Raw genomic sequence first — 20,579 nt, forward strand, 5'->3', positions numbered from 1 at the left:
ACTGACTGCTGGGTTGCCGTCTCCTGTCCAGTTTCTTGGGCAGAAGACGGGGTACTATTCCGTTATCGGGCCAGCAGCAGCGCAGTTCAGCAGCAGCTTTCGGGACAGCAGTTCAGCAGCGGGAATTACAATGACATCCGAGGACTGCTGGCCCGATGCTTGTGCCCAGTAACCAGTACATCGATGACCCCCCTCCCCCATCCTTCTCCTCCTGCCAGTGCTGCCCCCCAGCTCTCCTTACATCTTCCCCGTACCCTCTCCCCGCCACACGACTAGGCCTCACCTCAGCGCTAGTACCGAGACCGAAAGGAAAGACACCGGGGCTCAATCCAGGCCCTGACAAGAAACACGCCGACTATAGGAACGGTGAGCTACAGCGAGCCGGAGGGACAAACTTTCTGCAGCGTCCGGCGGCTATCTAGTAGCATTCATTGCTCAAGATTTACGGTGAGGCCTATTACAGGGAGAGGGTACGGGGCAGATGTAAGAAGAGCTGGGGGGCAGCACTGGAAGGAAGAGGAGGATGAGGGCATCGATCGATGTACTGCCTACTACACACAAGCACGGCCTCTATCATCGGGCCAGCATCGGCTTAGTCATGTGGCGGGGAGAGGGTACGGGGTAGATGTAAGGAGAGCTGGGGGGCAGCACTGGAAGGAGGAGGAGATGGAGGGGGGGTCATTGATGTACTGGCTACTGGGCACAAGCATCGGGCCAGCAGTCCTCGGATGTCATTGTAATTCCCGCTGCTGAACTGAACTGCTGTCCCGAAAGCTGGTGCTGAAATGCGCTGCTGCTGGCCCGATAACGGAATAGTACCAGAAAAATAAAGTGATGGTGGTGTGCGTCAAGCGGTTCCGCACTATATGTACTGAGTTTGCGCTTCTCTGAGGTGACCTGCATTCTCTCCTTGAAGCAATGCTCCTAGGTCCATGCCAGCCAGCACTCATCTTGTTATTACTGCCAGCTTCACACCACTTGCTATTGAACACAAGCTCCCACTCTCTAACAGCAGTGCTTGTGCAGAAGAAGACTCTCCACACAACACCCTCACTCCGTGCGCCACCAGTCACCTCACAGTCCGTACTCCTATTCCTCTACAGAACTGGACGATAAGCGCGGGCTGTGCAGTCACGTGACCGCTCGTAAACGCGTGACTCTTACGTCACAACTCTCCAAAACTGCTTGGCCGTGTAGATTGAGGTAATCTGCGGGTCACACAGGACGGGAATGTAGCTCCAGTCACCTCCTGCACGAGCGTAACAACGGGCGCATGCGTACACAGCAGAAGCAGGCGCTGTCTGTCCCAGGCTTCCCTGATTCGCTACTGGTGCTGAAATCCCGCCCACATTACTGAGGGGAAAGGACAAACGTGCACTTCTGTGACAAGGATGGCGGCGCTCAGGGTCCTTATAGACGTGCAAAAAGTGCTGATAAAGGGGCAGGTGAGGAACGGGCAAAGCTCTTCTTATTATTGTATTTGGACACACGTCTGTGTAGTGGCTTCAGGTTTTGGCGGCCACAGTGAGGTGAAGTAACTCAGCAGACAGCCTCTGTGACCTAGCTCTTGTCTGTCACCTGGTGTCAAAGTGAACCTCTGCCTTGGAGCCTCTCTGAAGGTTGTTTCTCATAAAAGCACATTCATGATATTCAATATTAGCTATTCTTTATATGTATCAGGTCATAGGGATTTATGCAGTAAGGACCTCTACTGTTCTCAGGACTGAGGGGGTTTATGCAGTAAGGACCTTCAGTGTTCTCAGGACTGAGGGGGTTTATGCAGTAAGGACCTTCAGTGTTCTCAGGACTGAGGGGGTTCAGACAATAAGGACCTCTACTGTTCTCAGGACTGAGGGGGTTTATGCAGTAAGGACCTCTACTGTTCTCAGGACTGAGGGGGATTATGCAGTAAGGACCTTCAGTGTTCTTAGGACTGAGGGGGTTCAGGCATTAAGGTCCTTCAGTGTTCTCAGGACTGAGGGGGATTATGCAGTAAGGACCTTCAGTGTTCTCAGGACTGAGGTGGTTCAGGCAATAAGGACCTCTACTGTTCTCAGGACTGAGGGGGTTTATGCAGTAAGGACCTTCAGTGTTCTCAGGACTGAGGGGGTTTATGCAGTAAGGACCTTCAGTGTTCTCAGGACTGAGGTGGTTTAGGCAATAAGGACCTCTACTGTTCTCAGGACTAAGGGGGTTCAGGCAGTGAGGACCTCTACTGTTCTCAGGACTGAGGGGGATTATGCAGTAAGGACCTTCAGTGTTCTTAGGACTGAGGGGGTTCAGGCATTAAGGTCCTTCAGTGTTCTCAGGACTGAGGGGGATTATGCAGTAAGGACCTTCAGTGTTCTCAGGACTGAGGTGGTTCAGGCAATAAGGACCTCTACTGTTCTCAGGACTGAGGGGGTTTATGCAGTAAGGACCTTCAGTGTTCTCAGGACTGAGGGGGTTTATGCAGTAAGGACCTTCAGTGTTCTCAGGACTGAGGTGGTTTAGGCAATAAGGACCTCTACTGTTCTCAGGACTAAGGGGGTTCAGGCAGTGAGGACCTCTACTGTTCTCAGGACTGAGGGGGTTCAGGCAGTGAGGACCTCTACCGTTCTCAGGACTGAGGGGGTTCAGGCAGTGAGGACCTCTACCGTTCTCAGGACTGAGGAGGTTCAGACAGTAAGGACTTCTACTGTTCTCAGGACTGAGGAGGTTCAGACAGTAAGGACTTCTACTGTTCTCAGGACTGAGGAAGTTTAGGCAATAAGGACCTCTACTGTTCTCAGGCAGAGGAGGTTTAGGCAATAAGGACCTCTACTGTTCTCAGGACAGAGGAGGTTTAGGCAATAAGGACCTCTATTGTACTCAGAACTGAGGTGGTTTAGGCAGTAAGGACTTCTGCTGTTCTCAGGACTGTGAGGGTCTAGGTGGCGAGGACCTCTACTGCTCTCAGGACTGAAGTATTCTATGCAGGGGTGCTTTTGCTTTCCAGTTCTCACTGTTTCTTAAATGACCACATGTCCATCTAGGATTTATCTAAAAATCAGATATTTATGTGTGAAATTCAGGAAGTGTAAAGGTAAAAGTCCCAGGTTGTGAAAAGGCAGCATTTTTTTGTTGCAGATTTTGTTATTGTTTTTTTGAGCCAAAGTTAGCAGTGAATTTAACAATAGGGAAATTTCTGGCGTCTGGTTCACATCTGCATTTGGTAGTCCGTTCAGGGAGTCCACATAAGAACCCCCTGAGCGGAATACCAAACGCATTGGCCAGCGGTGTGCAGTGAAAGCACAAGCACCCTATAGACTATAATGGGGTCCGTGTGCTCTCTGCGCGGAACATGCGGACAGAAAAGTACTTTGTGATATACTTTCTTGTCCACATGATTTGTGCGGGCAGTGGGCGGAATTATAGTCTATGGGGTCAGTGTACTTTCACTGCACACCCCTTGCCAGTGCGTTCGGTAGTCTGTTCTTAGGGTCCCCATGCGGACTCCTGAACGGATTACCAAACGCAGATGTGAACCAGGCATAAGTGTTTCCTTAATATTTTCAGTTCCTTTTCAAGTCACGCCTGACTGGTAAAATCTGCTACTAAAGATGCTGAGTTTCAACAATTAGGCAATAGGGTCTTTCAGGATCCATTGTTGTCTGTCATTAGACAGATCTGTTTTAATGTTTAGTCTTTTCTTCTGTTCCTATTACAGAACAGAAAAATTGATTGAAATAACGCAGGTGTGAAAGCACCTTTATTATTACCACTGTAGGAAACTCCACAAAATTCATGCTAGTCTGTAACCAGCATAGATTCCAGTTTCTGGTAGACAAATGTCTTGCATACCTTCTAATAAATTTAGTACATCTCATGCCAGCCATGATAATACACAGGCATCTGTATGGGACCATAGAAAATAATGGGCCAGTGTGCTAGCCATGAAAAACACAGCGCATGCTCATGTGACTTGAGATTAAAGGGAACCTCTTAACTGGTTTGGATCCATGAAAACTTCAGCATGTTGTTATGTTACATGGGTTCAAACCTGGCTGTATGAATGTTGCTTGTCCCCATGATCTTGGGAGTGTGTATACTGTAGGGTAGATAAGTCTGGTAATCTGCTTCAACTCATTGGCTTCATGGGATATAATGTACATGTGCTGAAGATGGTACACCTACATGTGTGCAGTGAATTGATGTGTACTGTATTAGGCTTTCTCAAGTGAGTATGCATAGATGAGCTGAACGGGGGTGTGACTAGCAAAGACAGGGCTCCTCAGCAAACTTTTGACTTGGAGGGTGCTCCCCATGGCCTAATGCTCTATTTACACACAATATAATATCCTACAACAGCCCTATTTACACACGGAATAATGTCCCTGCACATAGTGTTATGCTCAAAAGTTTCCCTTGCACACAGTATTATGCCCCATAGAGGGCCTCCCACATACTATTATACTCTGGGGTCTTTTCAGACCGCAGAGTATAATGATTAGAGACCCAGGAGAGGGGACTAACATAAAACCCACTATCTCTCCTGGGGTCTGGCGTACTCCCTGCTGCTTTTGATCTTCTTTCGTGGCTTCACAGATGTCATGTGGGTCAGGCCTGTGTCGCGGCTCATAATGACTCTGGCGTGAGCCATGTGGCGTCTTGGACATCACTAAAGAGGTCCGAATATTGCAGGAATGCCAGAGTGCAGGAAAGGTGAGTAACAGTGTTTTTTTTATGTTTGCTCACCATCCCTGAGGTCTGAAAAGACCCCTGTGTATAATAATAGCAGTATTTGTTGGGGTTTGCTGGCGCACGGCCTCACTTACCAGTCCCCGCTCCTGCTTACATCTGCATCTGCTTCCTCTTCTGCTCCCCAGAGACATGATATGAAATGTAGAAGGGAAAGCGGAGGCAGCCGTGATCAGTAGCAAGGATCGGCAGGTAAATGGGGCCTGTTACCTGCTGGGGTTACTACAGCAGGTAACGGCTGATTATATTTAAAAAAATAAATAAATAACATCAGCGACCAGCCTGGCCCCTTAATGTCCTGGGCCCTGTGGCAGCCGTTATGGCTGCTACCCCAGTATGTATGCCAATAGAGCCTTAGTAAACTCCTCAGGGGTTTTGAACCCCAGGAGATCTGATCACTAATACAATGCATTGAAAAAAGATAGCACTTCTGGTATAACCTGCATAGAGCAGCCTGTAGTTGAAGTTAATACCAGCAAACCTGGGAGCCTTCAATAGGCTTCCAGGTGTCATGGCGCCCATTCGCTGCTGGCAAAATAATGTTATAACCCCGCTATTGAAAAAACCCTCCCTGGACCCATCCTGTGCTGCTATCGACTCGTCTCTAACCTCCCCTTCATCTCTAAACTCTTGGAATGCCTGGTCTATTCTCGTTTAATCCGTTATCTCTCTGCTAACTCTCTGCTTGACCCCTTACAATCTGGTTTCCGCGCTCTGCACTCTACTGAAACGGCTCTCACAAAAGTCTCCAATGATCTCCTAATGGCTAAATCCAATGGTGACTTCTCTCTTCTTATTCTTCTGGACCTCTCTGAAGCTTTTGACACTGTTGATCATCAACTTCTCCTCACTATGCTCCGCTCAGTTGGCCTCAATGACACTGCGCTCTCCTGGTTCTCCTCTTATCTCTCAGACCACACTTTCAGTGTATCATTCGCGGGCTCTGTTTCCTCCCCTCTTTCCCTTGCTGTTGGGGTTCCTCAGGGCTCGGTCCTAGGCCCCCTGCTCTTTTCTCTCTACACAGCCCCCATTGGACAAACCATCGCCAGATTTGGCTTTAGGTACCATCTTTATGCTGATGACACCCAATTATACACATCTTCCTGTGACAATATCCCTGTACTCATACAGAACACCAGCGACTGTCTCTCTGCTGTCTCAAATATCATGTCCTCACTCTATCTGAAACTAAATCTCTCCAAGACTGAACTACTGTTTCCATCATCTAACAGATCTGTCCCTGATATATCCATTGTAGTCTCAGGCCTTACTATAACTCCTAGGCAGCAGGCGCGCTGCCTCGGGGTCATGTTTGATGCAGACCTTTCCTTCACCCCTCATGTTGAATCACTCGCATGTTCCTGTCACCTCCACCTCAAAAACATCTCCAGAATACGCCCTTTCCTTACCAGAGATACACTAAAGACACTTATTGTATCTGATTCATTCTTGCCTTGACTACTGTAACTCCTTACTAATCGGTCTTCCCCTCTCTAAACTCTCCCCTTTACAATCCATTCTGAATGCAGCGGCCAGGCTCATCTATCAGTCTAGACACTACAGTGATGCCTCTGATCTGTGCCAGTCGTTACATTGGCTGCCGATTCATTATAGAATAAAATATAAAGCTATCACTCTCATCCACAAGGCTCTATAATGCCGCACTTCCATACATTTCCTCCCTCATCTCTGTCTACCGCCCAACCCGTGTTCTCTGTTCACTCAATGACCTAACACTTACATCCTCTATTATCAGAACCTCCCACGCTTGTATACAAGACTTCTCCCGAGCTGCACCACTTCTCTGGAATGCTCTACCCCGGACAATCAGATTAATCATTTTCTACAGTTTCAAACGCAAACTAAAGACACATCTTTTCAGACAAGCCTATCACAATTTCTAACGTAAACCCTTAACCCTCCTCTGTCCCCGCTCCCACATTTTCCCACATGATATGTCATCTCATGCTAACTTTATAGCTCCATCCACATGTTAAAGGACACGACTGTTGACAGCTCATAAAGTTTTATGTTTGTGTAATGACAGTAACCTCTATTACAAAAGTGTCTGACCTCTGCATATGCAATGCCGCCCCTGCTACCTCTTGTGTCACCCCCTCTACCCCATAGATTGTAAGCTCTTGCGAGCAGGGCCCTCAGTCCCATTGTGTGAAATGACTTTCTTTGTAATGTATCTTTCTGTCTGTATTTGAACCCTACAAATTGTACAGCGCTGCAGAATATGTTGGTGCTATATAAATAAAATTTATTATTATTATTATTATTATTATTATGTTTTGGTTAGCATTGACCAAGGCGCCGGGGGGATATTGTGGAGACTGATTGTGGACATTGTCTCCGGTTCTCTGCTGTACATTACAACGGTCACCCAGCGGCTATGGCGGCTACTCAGCTCCTGATTGTCCGCCATAGTTAAATACTCAATATTTGTCATACGATTACGGCAGCTGTCAGAAAAGGGTTAAAGGGTCATAGTTCAAGCTACAAGTTTAAATATCTGAAGTGTTTTACCTAATACATTGCTTTATTTGTCTTGCCGTGTTTGCCAGATACAGCCCTAAGTGTTTATAACTCATTGTATAGATTTCTGACCTCCTCCGTTCTGTAGCTTCAATGATCAGCCTGGTGATCAGTCCCTGTTCTTGGCCACATATATTCTCTTCACTGTGATTAATGGCTAATGGAGCAATCTGGCAGTCCTGCAAAGTGAAAATAGCCAGAACAATGATAATAAAGTGATAATAGCCAGTGCCTCTGATATGTCTGTATGTACAGTACATCACACAGGGTAAGTACACCCACCAACTTCACATTGAAATCAGGAAGTAGAGGGGAGAGGAGACTGGAAATACTTCTTAAAGAGGACCTTTCATCAGTTTGGGCACAGGCAGTTTTATATACTGCTGGAAAGCTGACAGTGCGCTGAATTCAGCGCACTGTCGGCTTTCCCGATCTGTGCCCGCTGTAAAGCGCTATCGGTCCCAGTACCGTAGCGCTTTAGTGTCAGAAGGGCGTTTCTGACAGTTAGCCAGGGACGCCCTTCTGCCCAGCAGCGCCTATTGCGCTGTACTGTGTGAGCGGGGAGGAACGCCCCTTCCCTCTGCTTACACAGCTCGTCCATAGACGAGTATTAGCAGGAGAGGGAGGGGGCGTTCCTCCCCGGTCTCAGAGCACAGCGCAATAGGCGCTGCTGGGCAGAAGGGCGTCCCTGGCTAAGTGTCAGAAACGCCCTTCTGACTGTAAAGCGCTACTTTACCGGGACCGATAGCGCTTTACACCGGGCACAGATCGGGAAAGCCGATAGTGCGCTGAATTCAGTGCACTGTCAGCTTTCTAGCAGTATATAAAACTGCCTGTGCCCGATCTGATGAAAGGTCCTCTTTAAGTGGTATGTCCCAATAATTTTGTTCATATACTGTATGTGTGATTCTGGGACTGCTATGCAATTTGCAGTTACAGGCAATAAACTTCTAACTGCAGCCTTTGTCCTAATTTCCTAGACGTCATACATTATAAATTTAGAGCTTGGGTTGTTTTGCTATTTCTCCTAGTTGTAGTGGGTGTGGAGATGTCAATTAAGGCAAAGTGACACAATAGTTTTTTCTAAGTTGTCAGTATGAACACTTTGACCTCCAGCCGTAAACTTTCAGGGGCTTAAGTTTTGCTTAAGCCCTATTTAATTTTCCTTTTTGTACTCGTATAATTGTATATCCTCTTCTAGAGATAGTAGTAATTCCTCAACAGGTATTTTTTTTTACTTGAAAGGGATTCTAGCATTATAGTCCCTTTTTTCAGCACTACTACGTCAGAATAGCCTTAAGAAAGGCTTTAGAATTCTTCTCCATACTGCCATGTCAGTGATATTCCCGTTTTTTCCATATGCAAATGAGTCTCCAGACAGCACAGGGGCGGTCCCCCTGCGCTCAAACAGGAAGACTCTCCTGCAACGTCCTTCTTCTTCCACAGCTGACCGCGTCCTGCTTCTTCCTCCAACGAGACTGTGTTCACTCGTGTAGCGGCCCCAGAAACGTGGCCGACCAGACATGGGCTGTGGGATCTGTCTTAGACCTTCATTTTAGCCAGTTGGCTTTTTCACCATCATGGTTAGGAAAGGCCAAGTGGTGCAAATTTTACATTTGCATTCACACAGAGTTTTGTGGCACTGTTTTTGCCACAAAACTCGTGTAAAGAAGCAGCGCTGTAAAACATAAACCCATTGAGTTTAATGGGTTCCATAAACCCATTGAGTTTAATGGGTTCCATAAACCCATTCAGTTTAATGGGTTCCATAAACCCATTCGGTTTAATGGGTTCCATCTTACGCGTGCTACACATTGAACTCATTGGGAGGCTTTTTTTACCCATTGATTTCAATGTGTCGCAAGATTTCAATGCGGCCGCAAGCTCCCGCAGGGCGAGCTTGCGGAAGCCGACCTGTTCCTGTGCCACGCAGGTGCCTTGGCTTGTCATAGAAATATTAGTATTGAGGCTGGTCTATGACCTGCCCCAATAGTAATATACTGTAGAGCATATCCCATAGACTGCAATACAGTTGCAATCAAATGAAATTTTTTTCCCCCTTGTTTTCCTCCTCTAAACCATAGTACGTCTCATGGTCCGGTTTGTCTTATAGTCCGAAAAATACGGTAAATTTGTAAGCTAAATGTATATTTATGTATTTGCATATTTTCTCTTGTTTGATCATTTTTGTCACCGATTTCTGCCCACTGTTAGAGGTGCCTTTCTGACAGTCTAGCGTCATTGCAGAGCTGTGAAGAACGCACCCCCCCCTTTCCTCAGAGCTCCTTAGTACAGTGCTACAAATTGGGGTCACTTCGTGAGGCAATGCACTTTTTACAACTTCATGTCCAAAATCCAGTCCCTGTAAATCTACAAAGCTCAAAATCCTTGTACTCTCCTTAGGAGCTCTTCAAATGCTTCATAATTCTGCCCTATAAAAGCCTAATGGCGCTCCTCACCTGCTGTGTACCAAAAAAGTAATTTTCATCCACAGGTGGAGTATATTCATACCTGGAAGAAATTGTGTGTCAAATTGTGGAGTGAATTTTATGCCTTAACATCTTGTGAAATTGAAGCATTTGGGGCAAAAGTGACATTTAATTGGAGGACAAAAAGTAGTTTTTCATTTTCATGGCCCAGGTCAGGTCAGATGCTCACTATATTCCTTGATATTTTCCAAAATGGGGAAATTTTTTTGGGTGGGTCCATTGTACTGGTACTTTGAGGGTCTACAAATATAGCATGGAGCCTGAAAACTATTCCAGTGAAATCTGCCCTCCAAAGGCGAAATAACACTCTTTCCGTCCTTATCCCCATCATGTACAGCATGATGCTACCACCATTATGTTTCACAGTGTTGATGGTGTGTTCAGGGTGATAAGCAGTATTCCTTTTCTCCTACACATAGCACTTTGCATTTAGGCCAAAAAGTACAACTGTCCAGAGCACCTTCTTCCACATGTTGCTGTGTCCCCTATATGGCTTGTGACAAATCCAGGCATCAGGTTGATATGACAGCCAGGAGCCTTGTGCTGGCTCCCCGGCCTGTCAGTCTTTCGCTTCTATTGCAGCCTAGGCTGCGTGGCCTGCAATAGAGGTGCCGGTATTATGCAGTGCATTGCATAAAACCGGCGTTTCAATTGTAGTCTACCTGCCATAGGCTGCAATTGACTGACAGGTCAGGGAGCCAGCGCAAGGCTCCCGGCTGCCATAGCAACGTGATGCCGCCACCCGCCTCAACCTCCCGGAGCCGGCGATAACAGCGATCATGGCAGCGCCCACGCGCTGCCGGAGGAACTGCATGCTACCTGTCGGTGGCTGCAACGATCGGCGACATTAACCCTTCCGGCGCCTCAGTGACAGCTGGATGAGGCGCAGGAAGGGTTAAAGGGGTATTCCCACGTCGCATACTCGCCAGTCTTCGCTGCTGTAAAATTTTCTTTCTTCCTGCTTTGTTGCGTCATTGGTGGGTGGGGTTACATATGCAAAGCCAGCGGCGAGATGACGTTGCTTCTATGCCGCTGGCCCTGCATGCGCGCTTATAGATGATGAGACCAGTCAGTTCTCCAGCCTTCACAATGCCAATGCAGAGACAGCATCCGCTGTAATAGAAAGGTGGATGCCGGGGAGGGTTAGACGCCGGCACAGGTGCCTGCGACATCGCTATGCTCCTGCCCTGCATGAAGCCAGCAGGGGCAGGAGCGATGCTGCTATTCCGCTCCTCCGCCCTCCCTCCGGAATAGCAGCATCGCTGCCGCCGCTGCTGGCTTCATGCAGGGTAGGAGCGTCCGGAATAGCAGCATCTCTCCTGCCGCTGCTGGCTTCATGCAGGGCAGGAGCGTAGCGATGTCGCAGGCACCTATGCCGGCGTCTAACCCTCCCCGGCATCCGCCTCTCTATTACAGCGGATGCTGGGTCTGTATTGGCGGCCCCTTCCCCCAAAGTGTAAACTACCCCCCTCCCTCCAGGCTCGCTCCCGTGCACTTAGCCCCTCCTCCCTCCCCCCTGGCAGCAGGCAGATACATCACTTGACTTTTGACCAGATAAGTCAAGGGATGTGTCAACATAGAAATGAATAAAGTAATATAGTGGACAAACAAAGCCGTTTTGCTGAAGCAATGTATTTAGGAAAAGTCTTACATTCACATTAACAAGCAGTATAGATAGGATCCTTGTGATAGGACAACCCCTTTAATGTCGCCGATCGTTGCGGCCACCGACAGGTATTATGCAATGCATTGCATTAAACCGGTCTTTCTATTGCGGGCTATGCTACGTGGCCTGCAATAGAAGCCCCGGTATTATGAAATGCATTACAATGCATTAGCATTGTAATGAATTGCGTTGCTCATCAGACGCCCTGGGGTTCAAGACCCCAAAACACAGTGTAGGAAATGCACAAACAAATTTAATAAAATAAAAACAGCAACCAAGAATAAAAACAAAAACATTCACCACCCCTATCCCTAGAACACATACAGAAGTTATTAAATACATATTAGGTATCCTTGTCTCCCAATGCCGCCAACTTCCGTCTCTTACCCACCACCCGGGGTAAGCTCCGGCCCCGCAAGAGGTGGAGGGGCACGTGTGGAGCCTTTGGGGAGAGGGATTAGGGGGGACAGTGGGGTGCACAGGGCTTTGGAGCAGGGAGGACACGGAGGAGGGTGGGGGAGGAATTCACGGTGTGCCGTGTGAGAGGGGTCGGCGCAAAAGAGTGATTTCTCAGTCAGCTGGGATCCGCGGGCGCCGCAACATCGTCCCCAACCGTGACCCGCTGTTTCGAATAGTACTCGCTCATCTCTATCCGGCTATATTCAGCAAAATGCTTCCGTCTATGATTTGCCTGCTCCAGCATTTTGGCAGTTCTCAAGCCGGCCTGCTGCTGAACTTGTTCCTCGCGCTGTGCCCATGATTGTTCCGGCAGCCCGCTGGGAAGCCATATAATGAGCATGTTGTTGGCGTTGATGATCTCCCTTACTTCTGCTTGAAGAGAACTTTGTTGATTTTTGGCTACTTTCATAGCTCTTGTTGTTTGCGACAAATTAGATTTTCTTTTTCCTGGCGTGTTTAAAATTGGCAAACTGCCAATTTGGATTAAAGGTATTTTCCCATCCAGTGTGTCAGCATGTTGCTTGGAGCAGATCAGATAATTTGCAAATGCATGTGCAAAATCCACTGAGGGTTAGCTGTGTGTTTACACAGAGATATAACAGACCTGGCTTTATCAGAACCTGAGGTAAGCTGCTGCAAGAGCAGTGTAATATAGTTTGTGAACATAAATTCATAACAGTCGTGAGACCATGTCATTTACCGGGATAAAAAGTAGCCTATGTTTTAGTCGAGGTTACAAACTATCTGTGTGCCAAATTTTATTCAAATCCGTTCAGCCGTTTTTTGCGTGATTGAGGAATAAATACACAAACAGACAAACTTTCACATTTATAATATAATATTATTATTATTATTATTTTATTTTATTATATTAGTAGGAGTAGGATGTTATGGCAAATGTAGCTGTGACTTGAGCATAGCCTTGTTTCTCTATACATTGTCACATTCCATTACTTTTTCTTGCATGTTTTTATTGTTTGTGATGTGTCCTTTTTAAGTGTGGTTTTTTTTTTTTGTTTTTTTTTTTTTTTTTTTTTTCATTCTGGTCACGTAACCTGTTGCAGTTTTTTAGGATTTTGAACATTGTGCTGTCAGTTAACTTACAACTTCTTGCCTCCAGAGTATTAATTTCCTTTTGTAAAAGAACCTATTTTTGAAGTAAACCAATCCTTCTTTATCAGCCGGTGTACACTTCCAGCAATTCATCAACACATGTAATCCAAGTTAGTTGGCAATAAATCTTTCCTTCCTTCCTAAGCAGACTGAGTTTTTGAAGGCTGTGCGTAGACTTTGTAGGTAAAAGAAGTAACTGTACAGGTCAAATAATAGGAAGACCAATATAATTATGGATTTTTCTTACCTTGACATATTCAGTGAGTGAAAGGTGACATGCTCCACCTCCCTTAGTGACATGTAGTTCAGTGGATTGTGTTACAGGCACTCTGTAAATAGAACAACATGCTACTAAGAACTTATTCTTGTATAAAGTGTGCAGGAGGTGAATGGTATACTTGTTCATTACACTTTACACACAGGCTAAAGTTTTTCTCATACTATACACAAGCCTGCCACATATGTAGTTCAGTATGTAGCTGAATCAGTGGAGTAACTATTATATCTTATAAATAAAAATACACAAATGATTGTGCAGTTTCTCAAAATTAAAAAAGTGAATGTGAGGGAAATTTAGAAGCTCTTTATACCCCACTAGGCTTATATACTCAAATGAAAGATATGGTGTCAAATTCTCTCCAACCTAAGGTCCAAGTTGTTAAAGAGAAGTATAAAAGTTGGTTGAATCTGTTGATTTCAAGTCCGGATATTTCTGGAGACGTAAGCGTGTTTAAAGGGATTCTATCATTCAATCGCAATTTTTTTTTTCTCATTAACACCTCGGAATAGCCTTAAGAAAGGCTATTCTTCTCCTACCTTTTGTTGTCTTCTCTGTGCCGCCGTTCGCTTGAAAATCTGGTTTTAGTCAGTATGTAAATGAATAACTGTATTGTAAGTGGCTATTTTCTCGTGGCCCGTGGGCATGCGCAGTTGGCTTGCCCTAGCCCTGAGGCCTAGGAGTTAGAAGCCACCGCCGTAAGAAGACGCAGTGAAGACCTCGTTCCAGAAGAAGATGGAGGCGGCGCTGGAGAGTTCTCTGGCAACATTGGGGACGCACCCAGTGCTGTTTGAGAGCTGGGGCCTGCCCCCAGTGCTGCAAGAGAACTCCTTTACATACTGACAAAAACTGGATTTTCAAGCGAACGGTGGCCCGGAGAAGACAACGAAAGGTAGGAGAAGAATAGCCTTTCTTAAGACTATTCCGACGTGTTAATGAGAAAAAATTGTGATTGAATGATAGGATCCCTTTAATAGACATTTGAATTTTCAAATCCAATCCTTTTGCAAAGGAAAAGTCACCAGTGTTTTCTGGCAGGAGCTTATTCCCCTCTCCCCATTGTGATCACATGCACCCTTGGCTGAAGTGAGTTGGTGGTAGATCAGCTGTTAACTGTACACATATTCACCACCAGCTGTTGAAGATTGTATGTGCCTTTTTACCTACAATACCAGCTTGAAGTCTCATGCTCATGCAGCTTCTACAAAAGCAATGCTTCTGCTTTAAACAAAAAATGTAAATGGTATACAGTTTTTATATCCTAATAGTACTGCAGCAGCATCCTGCAAAGTGGTACATAGAACACATTTACTTCTCTTTCTGTCATTGGGTTCACATTTTAAAATGTCAACCAAGCTAGATTGAATTTATCAGTAATTGGGTTCTTTGATTCTAATGAATGCTTTATTATCTCTGGCTCGTAAGGGACACAGTCATTAACAAATAAAAGCATTATACGGTTTATGTATACAGCTTATTAACCAAAATTCATTCATTTTATTGTGCTGTCAATTTTTAGAAATGTTACTGTTACTTTATAATTTCCAGTCTTATGACACAATGCATATATAAAGGTCAGGCTTTATTCTATTATGCTAATTCTAATTTATTACTTTTACAGCATTCTGCTTCATGGACAAGATGGTGCTATTTTGCTTCACGTTTCCAATATTCAACTGCATGTAACCCTGAAGAAAAGGTCAGTAATTTTACTGTACTTAATATTAACTTTTTCCTATTGTTTTTGTAAAGTATTCTATCAGACTGTTATATATTTTTTTTCTTTCTTTTTAAGCACACTGTATGAGCTCTCCTTGGTAGTATAAGCAGTGCCTCTTCTTCTCCCTTCTGCTAGTAAAAGTTGTCCAAACGCATTAAAAAATTAAAGGTCAGCTGTACATAACTAAAGAGAGTGGATACCAAACAGGGATTCATGATGCATTCCATAGAAGAGACTTTCTGTAGTGACTTTTCTAGCTAGTGAGAGCCTATTCATATGGAAGCTCTCTCTTCTGGCTTTTAAAAAATACATGATTTTGGCTGCGTGTTCCTGTGGAGAGAAATATTTAAGAGTCTGTTTTGAGTATTGAGCCAGAAAAAGGTTACCGACTGAAAACCTTAAACTTAAATGAGTATTAACTATTATGTTATGTAATTAATAATATTGTATAATTACTGTACTGTATTGTTTAGCTTGTTACACATTTACACTGGCATTAAGGAAAGTTTACAGATGTTGCTATATTAAATGTGTAGACAACCATTTCTTCCTTCGTAGGCCAGTTATTGCAGGTTCTCTTATCAAGCTTTTATTACTTCCTGCACCACTTTTATTTTGTCTGATGACGCATGAGGGATCATTGAGGCCACAATTTTGCAGGCTGCTCATCTCTTGAGCTATTCTTACAATCATTGCCTTTTTCTCCTAATTAGAAAAGCTGTACCTGCTCCTGTCTAACTCTGCTCTCCTCCTCAATGACATGAAATAGGCTAAAGTCTAAGTAATCTGGCTTCAGCATTGGGCTCATCTTCGCCATAATTTTTACAGGCATGATTCTGTTGCCTTAAAGGGATTCTATCATTAAAATTGTATTTTTTCTGCCTACCACGTCGGAATAGCCTTAAGAAAGGCTATTTTTCTCCTGCCTTTAGATGTCTTCTCCGGACCGCCATTCGGTAGAAATCCCAGTTGTCATCGGTAGTCAAATGAGTTCTCTCTCAGCACTGGGGGCAGGCCCTAGCGCTCAAACAGCACTGGAGGTGTCCCCAATGCTGCGAGAGAAATCTCCAGCGCCACCTTCATCTTCGCCTGGAACAGCCTCTATTCGCGTCTTCTTCCGGTGCTGGGTTCAAACTACACATGCCCGCCGGCCACAAGAAAATGGCCACTTACACTTACTATGTAAGCGGCCATTTTCGTGTGGCTGGCGGGCATGCGCAGTCGGCTTTGCCTGAGGCCTAGAAGTTTGAACCCAGCTCCGGATGAAGATGCGAAGAGAGGCCGTTCAAGACGAAGATGAAGGCGGCACTGGAGATTTCTCTCACAGCATTGCTGGCGTCCTTAGTGTTTGCGAGAGAACTCATTTGCATACTGACGAAAACTGAGATTTCCACCGAATAGTGTCCCGGAGAAGACATCTAAAGGTAGGAGAAGAGTAGCCTTTCTTGAGGCTATTCCGACTCGGTAGGGAGAAAAAATACAATGTTAATGATAGAATCCCTTTAAATTCCTTTCCCAACATAAAATTATTTTTGAGAGAAGTCCTCAGTAGTTGAGTATCACTTTATGAATGGCTAACTTTAAAAAAATGATGACATATTGCGAACTTTTGGGATATTAAAGCTATCCCTTCATCAGGCTGGTATCCCGAAAGCTCGCAATATGTCATAAATTTTTTTAAGTTAGCCATTAAAGGGATTCTACCATTAAAAAACTTTTTTCTGTGGATAACACGTTGGAATAGCCTTTAGAAAGGCTATTCGTCTCTTACCTTTAGATGGGATCTCCGCTGCGCCGTTCCTTAGTAATACTGTTTTTTACCGGTATGTAAATTAGTTCTCTGGCAGCGATGGGGGCTGGCCCCAGCGCTGAAAATGTGAGGGCGTCCCCACGGCTGCCAGAGAACAGGATCCTGCGCCGCCTCTATCTTCTGCTGGATCCTCCCCTTCTTTCTTCAGCAGCGTCACCTCTGTCGGCTCTTACACTAGTAGAACCAACTGCGCATGCGCGGCCATAGTTCCGAGGCCGCAATTGCGAGCTTGCGCTGTCGGCTGTTTTAATGGTAGAATCCCTTTAATAAAGGTATCAACTACTGAGGACTTCTCTCAAAAAAAAAAAATCATTTCATATCCACTGGCTAACACGGTACAAAGATATTTTTCCTTTCCTAACATACTAATTTTTTGTCTTGGGCAGTCATGGAAATAAACCATTTGCCCAACAGTTACTGTGATTTTAACCAACTCCTATGTCCCTTCTCTTTCAAGATTTTTACCCCATGCAGAAGTCACAGTAACTCCTATAAAGGCCGTTTTCTGCTTTAAACAAGTCTCATGTGTATTACTACACATTAGTCTTCCTTACACTTTTGCAGTGGATGCCGGTATTCCACTTAAAAAGCCCTTCCCAACTGTCCACCATAATAGTATGCAAGATATCAGGTCTTTAGATATAGCACCTGTGAAACTTCTTGGGGTCTTCATTGTTTTGCACAGCAGAGATCAAGTGCTACTGCCTATGATTAGAGCCCTTTTTTGATTGCAGGCTTTAATTCTCCATCTTTGACCTCCAGGTTTTTCTCCTGCCACCCAGTGACATTCTTCCACCTTGGAGCCTTTTGAAGGCTCCTAGGTTGCCATAGTATTATAACCATTGAAGCTTGTCCTTGCCTGTGGCCCGCATCAACAGTTCTACAGGGATTTTATCATAGACTGCAATACAGTAGTATTGTGATCTATGGTACAAGTGATTTAATGAACTTGGCTAACAATCTGTGTGTGTTTGTATCAAAAATAAGGTGTCCCTTGCTAACCATTAAAAACACAGCTAGCACACTGACAAAGCACACGTTTGTGTGCATAAAGCCTTTCGCCACCACCACAAAGTCCAGCACTTTGCATCATTTGATAGCTGCAGGTGCTGCTTCACTTATTTTGGCACAGAATTTTTTTTTGTCTAGCGAGAAGTGCTGTTAGTTTTGGTGCCTGATATGCTCTTTAGGTTCTGTATTGTCAGAAGGGCCGTGTAAGGCAGGAGCCGACGAGGGGTGTGATTCTGACACTGGCTGCCTCTGAGTGGAGCTCTGAATCACGCCCCTTTTTCTGCTTCTACCTGATACTACCGACCTGACTTTACAGAGCCAAAACAACAGCACTTATTGCTCGGAAACGGTGGGGGCAACAGAAAATATTCGAACTGCACTGGAATCAGTGGAGCGATGACTATGAACAGATGCTAAGAACTGGAGTTGATGGAACAAGTAGTAAGAGTAGTAATAGTAAGAGGAACAAGTAGTTTCTGGATTTTTTATTTATTTTTATGAACTGATGGGGTGAAAACACTTGACTCCTACACTGATCGGCTTATTGCTGCTGGACCTAGTCCTATACAGTGTATAAATTGCTTCATACATTGCATATTGTGTTATTTTCAAGTATGCTCCCAATTACTTAAATGGGAGCTGTGATTTACTAATGTTGCACACCCACTATACAATATGTAAAGCCATCTGTTTCTTGCTTCATTGGCTGTGTAGTAATGTGCTGATCCGTTCTGGGGGCAGCTTGCCACCAATCAGATATATGTAACCTATCCTAACAATAGGCAATAAAAAAAAAAAAAAAAAAAGAAATCCCAAAAACCCCTATAAAACCTGATTTTGGGGAAAATTACATCTTTTCTGTCCTTGTCTGTGACCTACCGTCTTACACTCGTGCTCCACCCCATGCATCCATCCTTAACTCTGCTACTTGATTGATTCAAGTCTCTCCTCATTTTTCCTCCACCTCTCTCCTTTGTCAATCCCTTCAATGGCTACCTACTGCCCATTGTATTTAATTCAAAATCCTGACAATAGTCTAAAAGGCTGTCCAGAACGTGTCCCTTCCATACAGCTTTGACCTACTCTCACAATACTTCTGTGCATCTCTGATCTTTACAAGACTTCTTTCTTTTGCTGCCCTTATATATGTTATTCACACCTCTCCAAGTTCCCCCCCCCATGTCTTCTTCATACTGTAGAAGTCACTACCTCAGTACATCAGACAGACCCCATGTTCAAAACCCTTAAAACCAACTCTAGGAGAGCTCAACTACACTATAATTTGACCAACTTCTGCCCTTACTTACTGGGTCCTTTTTCCCATTGAATTCCTATTGGTTTTTGTTTTTTTGTATGTTATTATGTATGTAAGGCCTTATTTTAAAGAATCATTAACTCTAGAGTAGTGATCATATATTTACGCCAACATACTTTAATATATATTTTTTTGTTACAATTTGCCTTGCTTTGTGCGTACAGAGATAAAGTGGGGTTTATTGAGGATTTGTTATTAGTGTTAAAGGTTAAAAACATAATATTATTATTTATTATTATTATTCTTTATTACATAACGCCAACATATTCTGTAGCACTTTACAAATTGCAGGGTTAGAGTATAGACAGAAAGAGACCGAATAAAGTAATAGGTCAATTCACACAGTGGGACTGAGGGCCCTGCTTGATATATATCATCGCCAGTATAGAATTAAAGTGCATTAGTTGTCCATGAGTCTCACTCACGTTGCTTTTATGTTCCAAAGGTCTACTGAAAATTAGATGTGGAATCTGACCTTTTTTTGTAGGCAACCTCTCCACTTTACCTTTTCACCAGTTTTGATATATGTCCCTCATTGAGTTCTTCCCTTGGGCTACTTTTTTTTTCTGATCTAAAATATACTGTACAGGATCCATGGGCACAGCAGTTTGAGCTGACTCATGTGTGCTGTCTGGGGCTGTTGGCTTATTACCCTACACATTAGATTGGTGAAGTATCCTTATGACAGCAAAGAGTTTGGATAACATTTATGTAATGTGCATGGTTAGCTTTACGCTATTCAATATACAAAATATTTTGTAATGTGTTTATTTATGTGTGTTTTGACTTTCAGTAATTACTATACTCTTCCATTTAATTGTAACTGACAATACAAATAAATGTAACTCTGGTGCTGGATTAAGTATATTACATTATTATTCAGACAAAAATACACATTTTTTGCAGAAACAAATATTTCCGTCCTAATTTTGTCAACCTGTTTCATGTTCAGAGACTGATACTCTACAAACACAGATCTGAGGTATAACATACAATAACAAGCACTGCAAGTTCTTTTAACAGTCTCAGGAAATCTGGATGAAAGATAGCTTTCAAAGGGGAAAACATTGCTTGGGTGCTTTACATGAGCCAAGTAGTTTCCTAAAAACACCCAAGTGAACTTCGACCTTTCTAGAAGGGAATACTCTTTGAAGGTGCAGATGACTACATTGGTTAGTTCCGTTTACTTGTTCTCATATTGGTGGTGACCAAAGGAACAATTCCAGGTTTAACTTGGGCCCACAATTCAGGTTTATATTCTTGTCAATAGGAGGTACTGGTTTGGATTGGTCTAATAAAGTAACATTGTCATTGAGCTTCCAGTTTTCTTTTTAAAGAAAGGGGTACTATTTTATTATAAAAGATGGATGGACAGTTGTACAAAACAATCACTTTTTGGGTCACCCCTATCTCCTAGATTAGATTGTAGCCCTCACTTTAGTATAGTTAGATTGTCAAT

General features: G+C 44.2%; 1 protein-coding gene across 1 annotated transcript in view; it reads left to right on the top strand.

Annotated features, from left to right (window-relative positions):
• Positions 1-1,352: 1,352 nt before the first annotated feature.
• PCCA (propionyl-CoA carboxylase subunit alpha) overlaps positions 1,353-20,579 on the top strand; it is a 360,616-nt gene continuing 341,389 nt past the window's right edge. The window contains exons 1-2 of the mRNA XM_075265336.1: positions 1,353-1,445; positions 14,886-14,963. Coding sequence (XP_075121437.1) covers positions 1,392-1,445; positions 14,886-14,963 — 132 coding nt within the window. The 5' untranslated portion in view covers positions 1,353-1,391. The remainder of the gene's footprint in view (positions 1,446-14,885; positions 14,964-20,579) is intronic.

This window comes from Leptodactylus fuscus, chromosome 2, assembly GCF_031893055.1.
Source record: "Leptodactylus fuscus isolate aLepFus1 chromosome 2, aLepFus1.hap2, whole genome shotgun sequence".
Classification (NCBI taxonomy): domain Eukaryota; kingdom Metazoa; phylum Chordata; class Amphibia; order Anura; family Leptodactylidae; genus Leptodactylus; species Leptodactylus fuscus.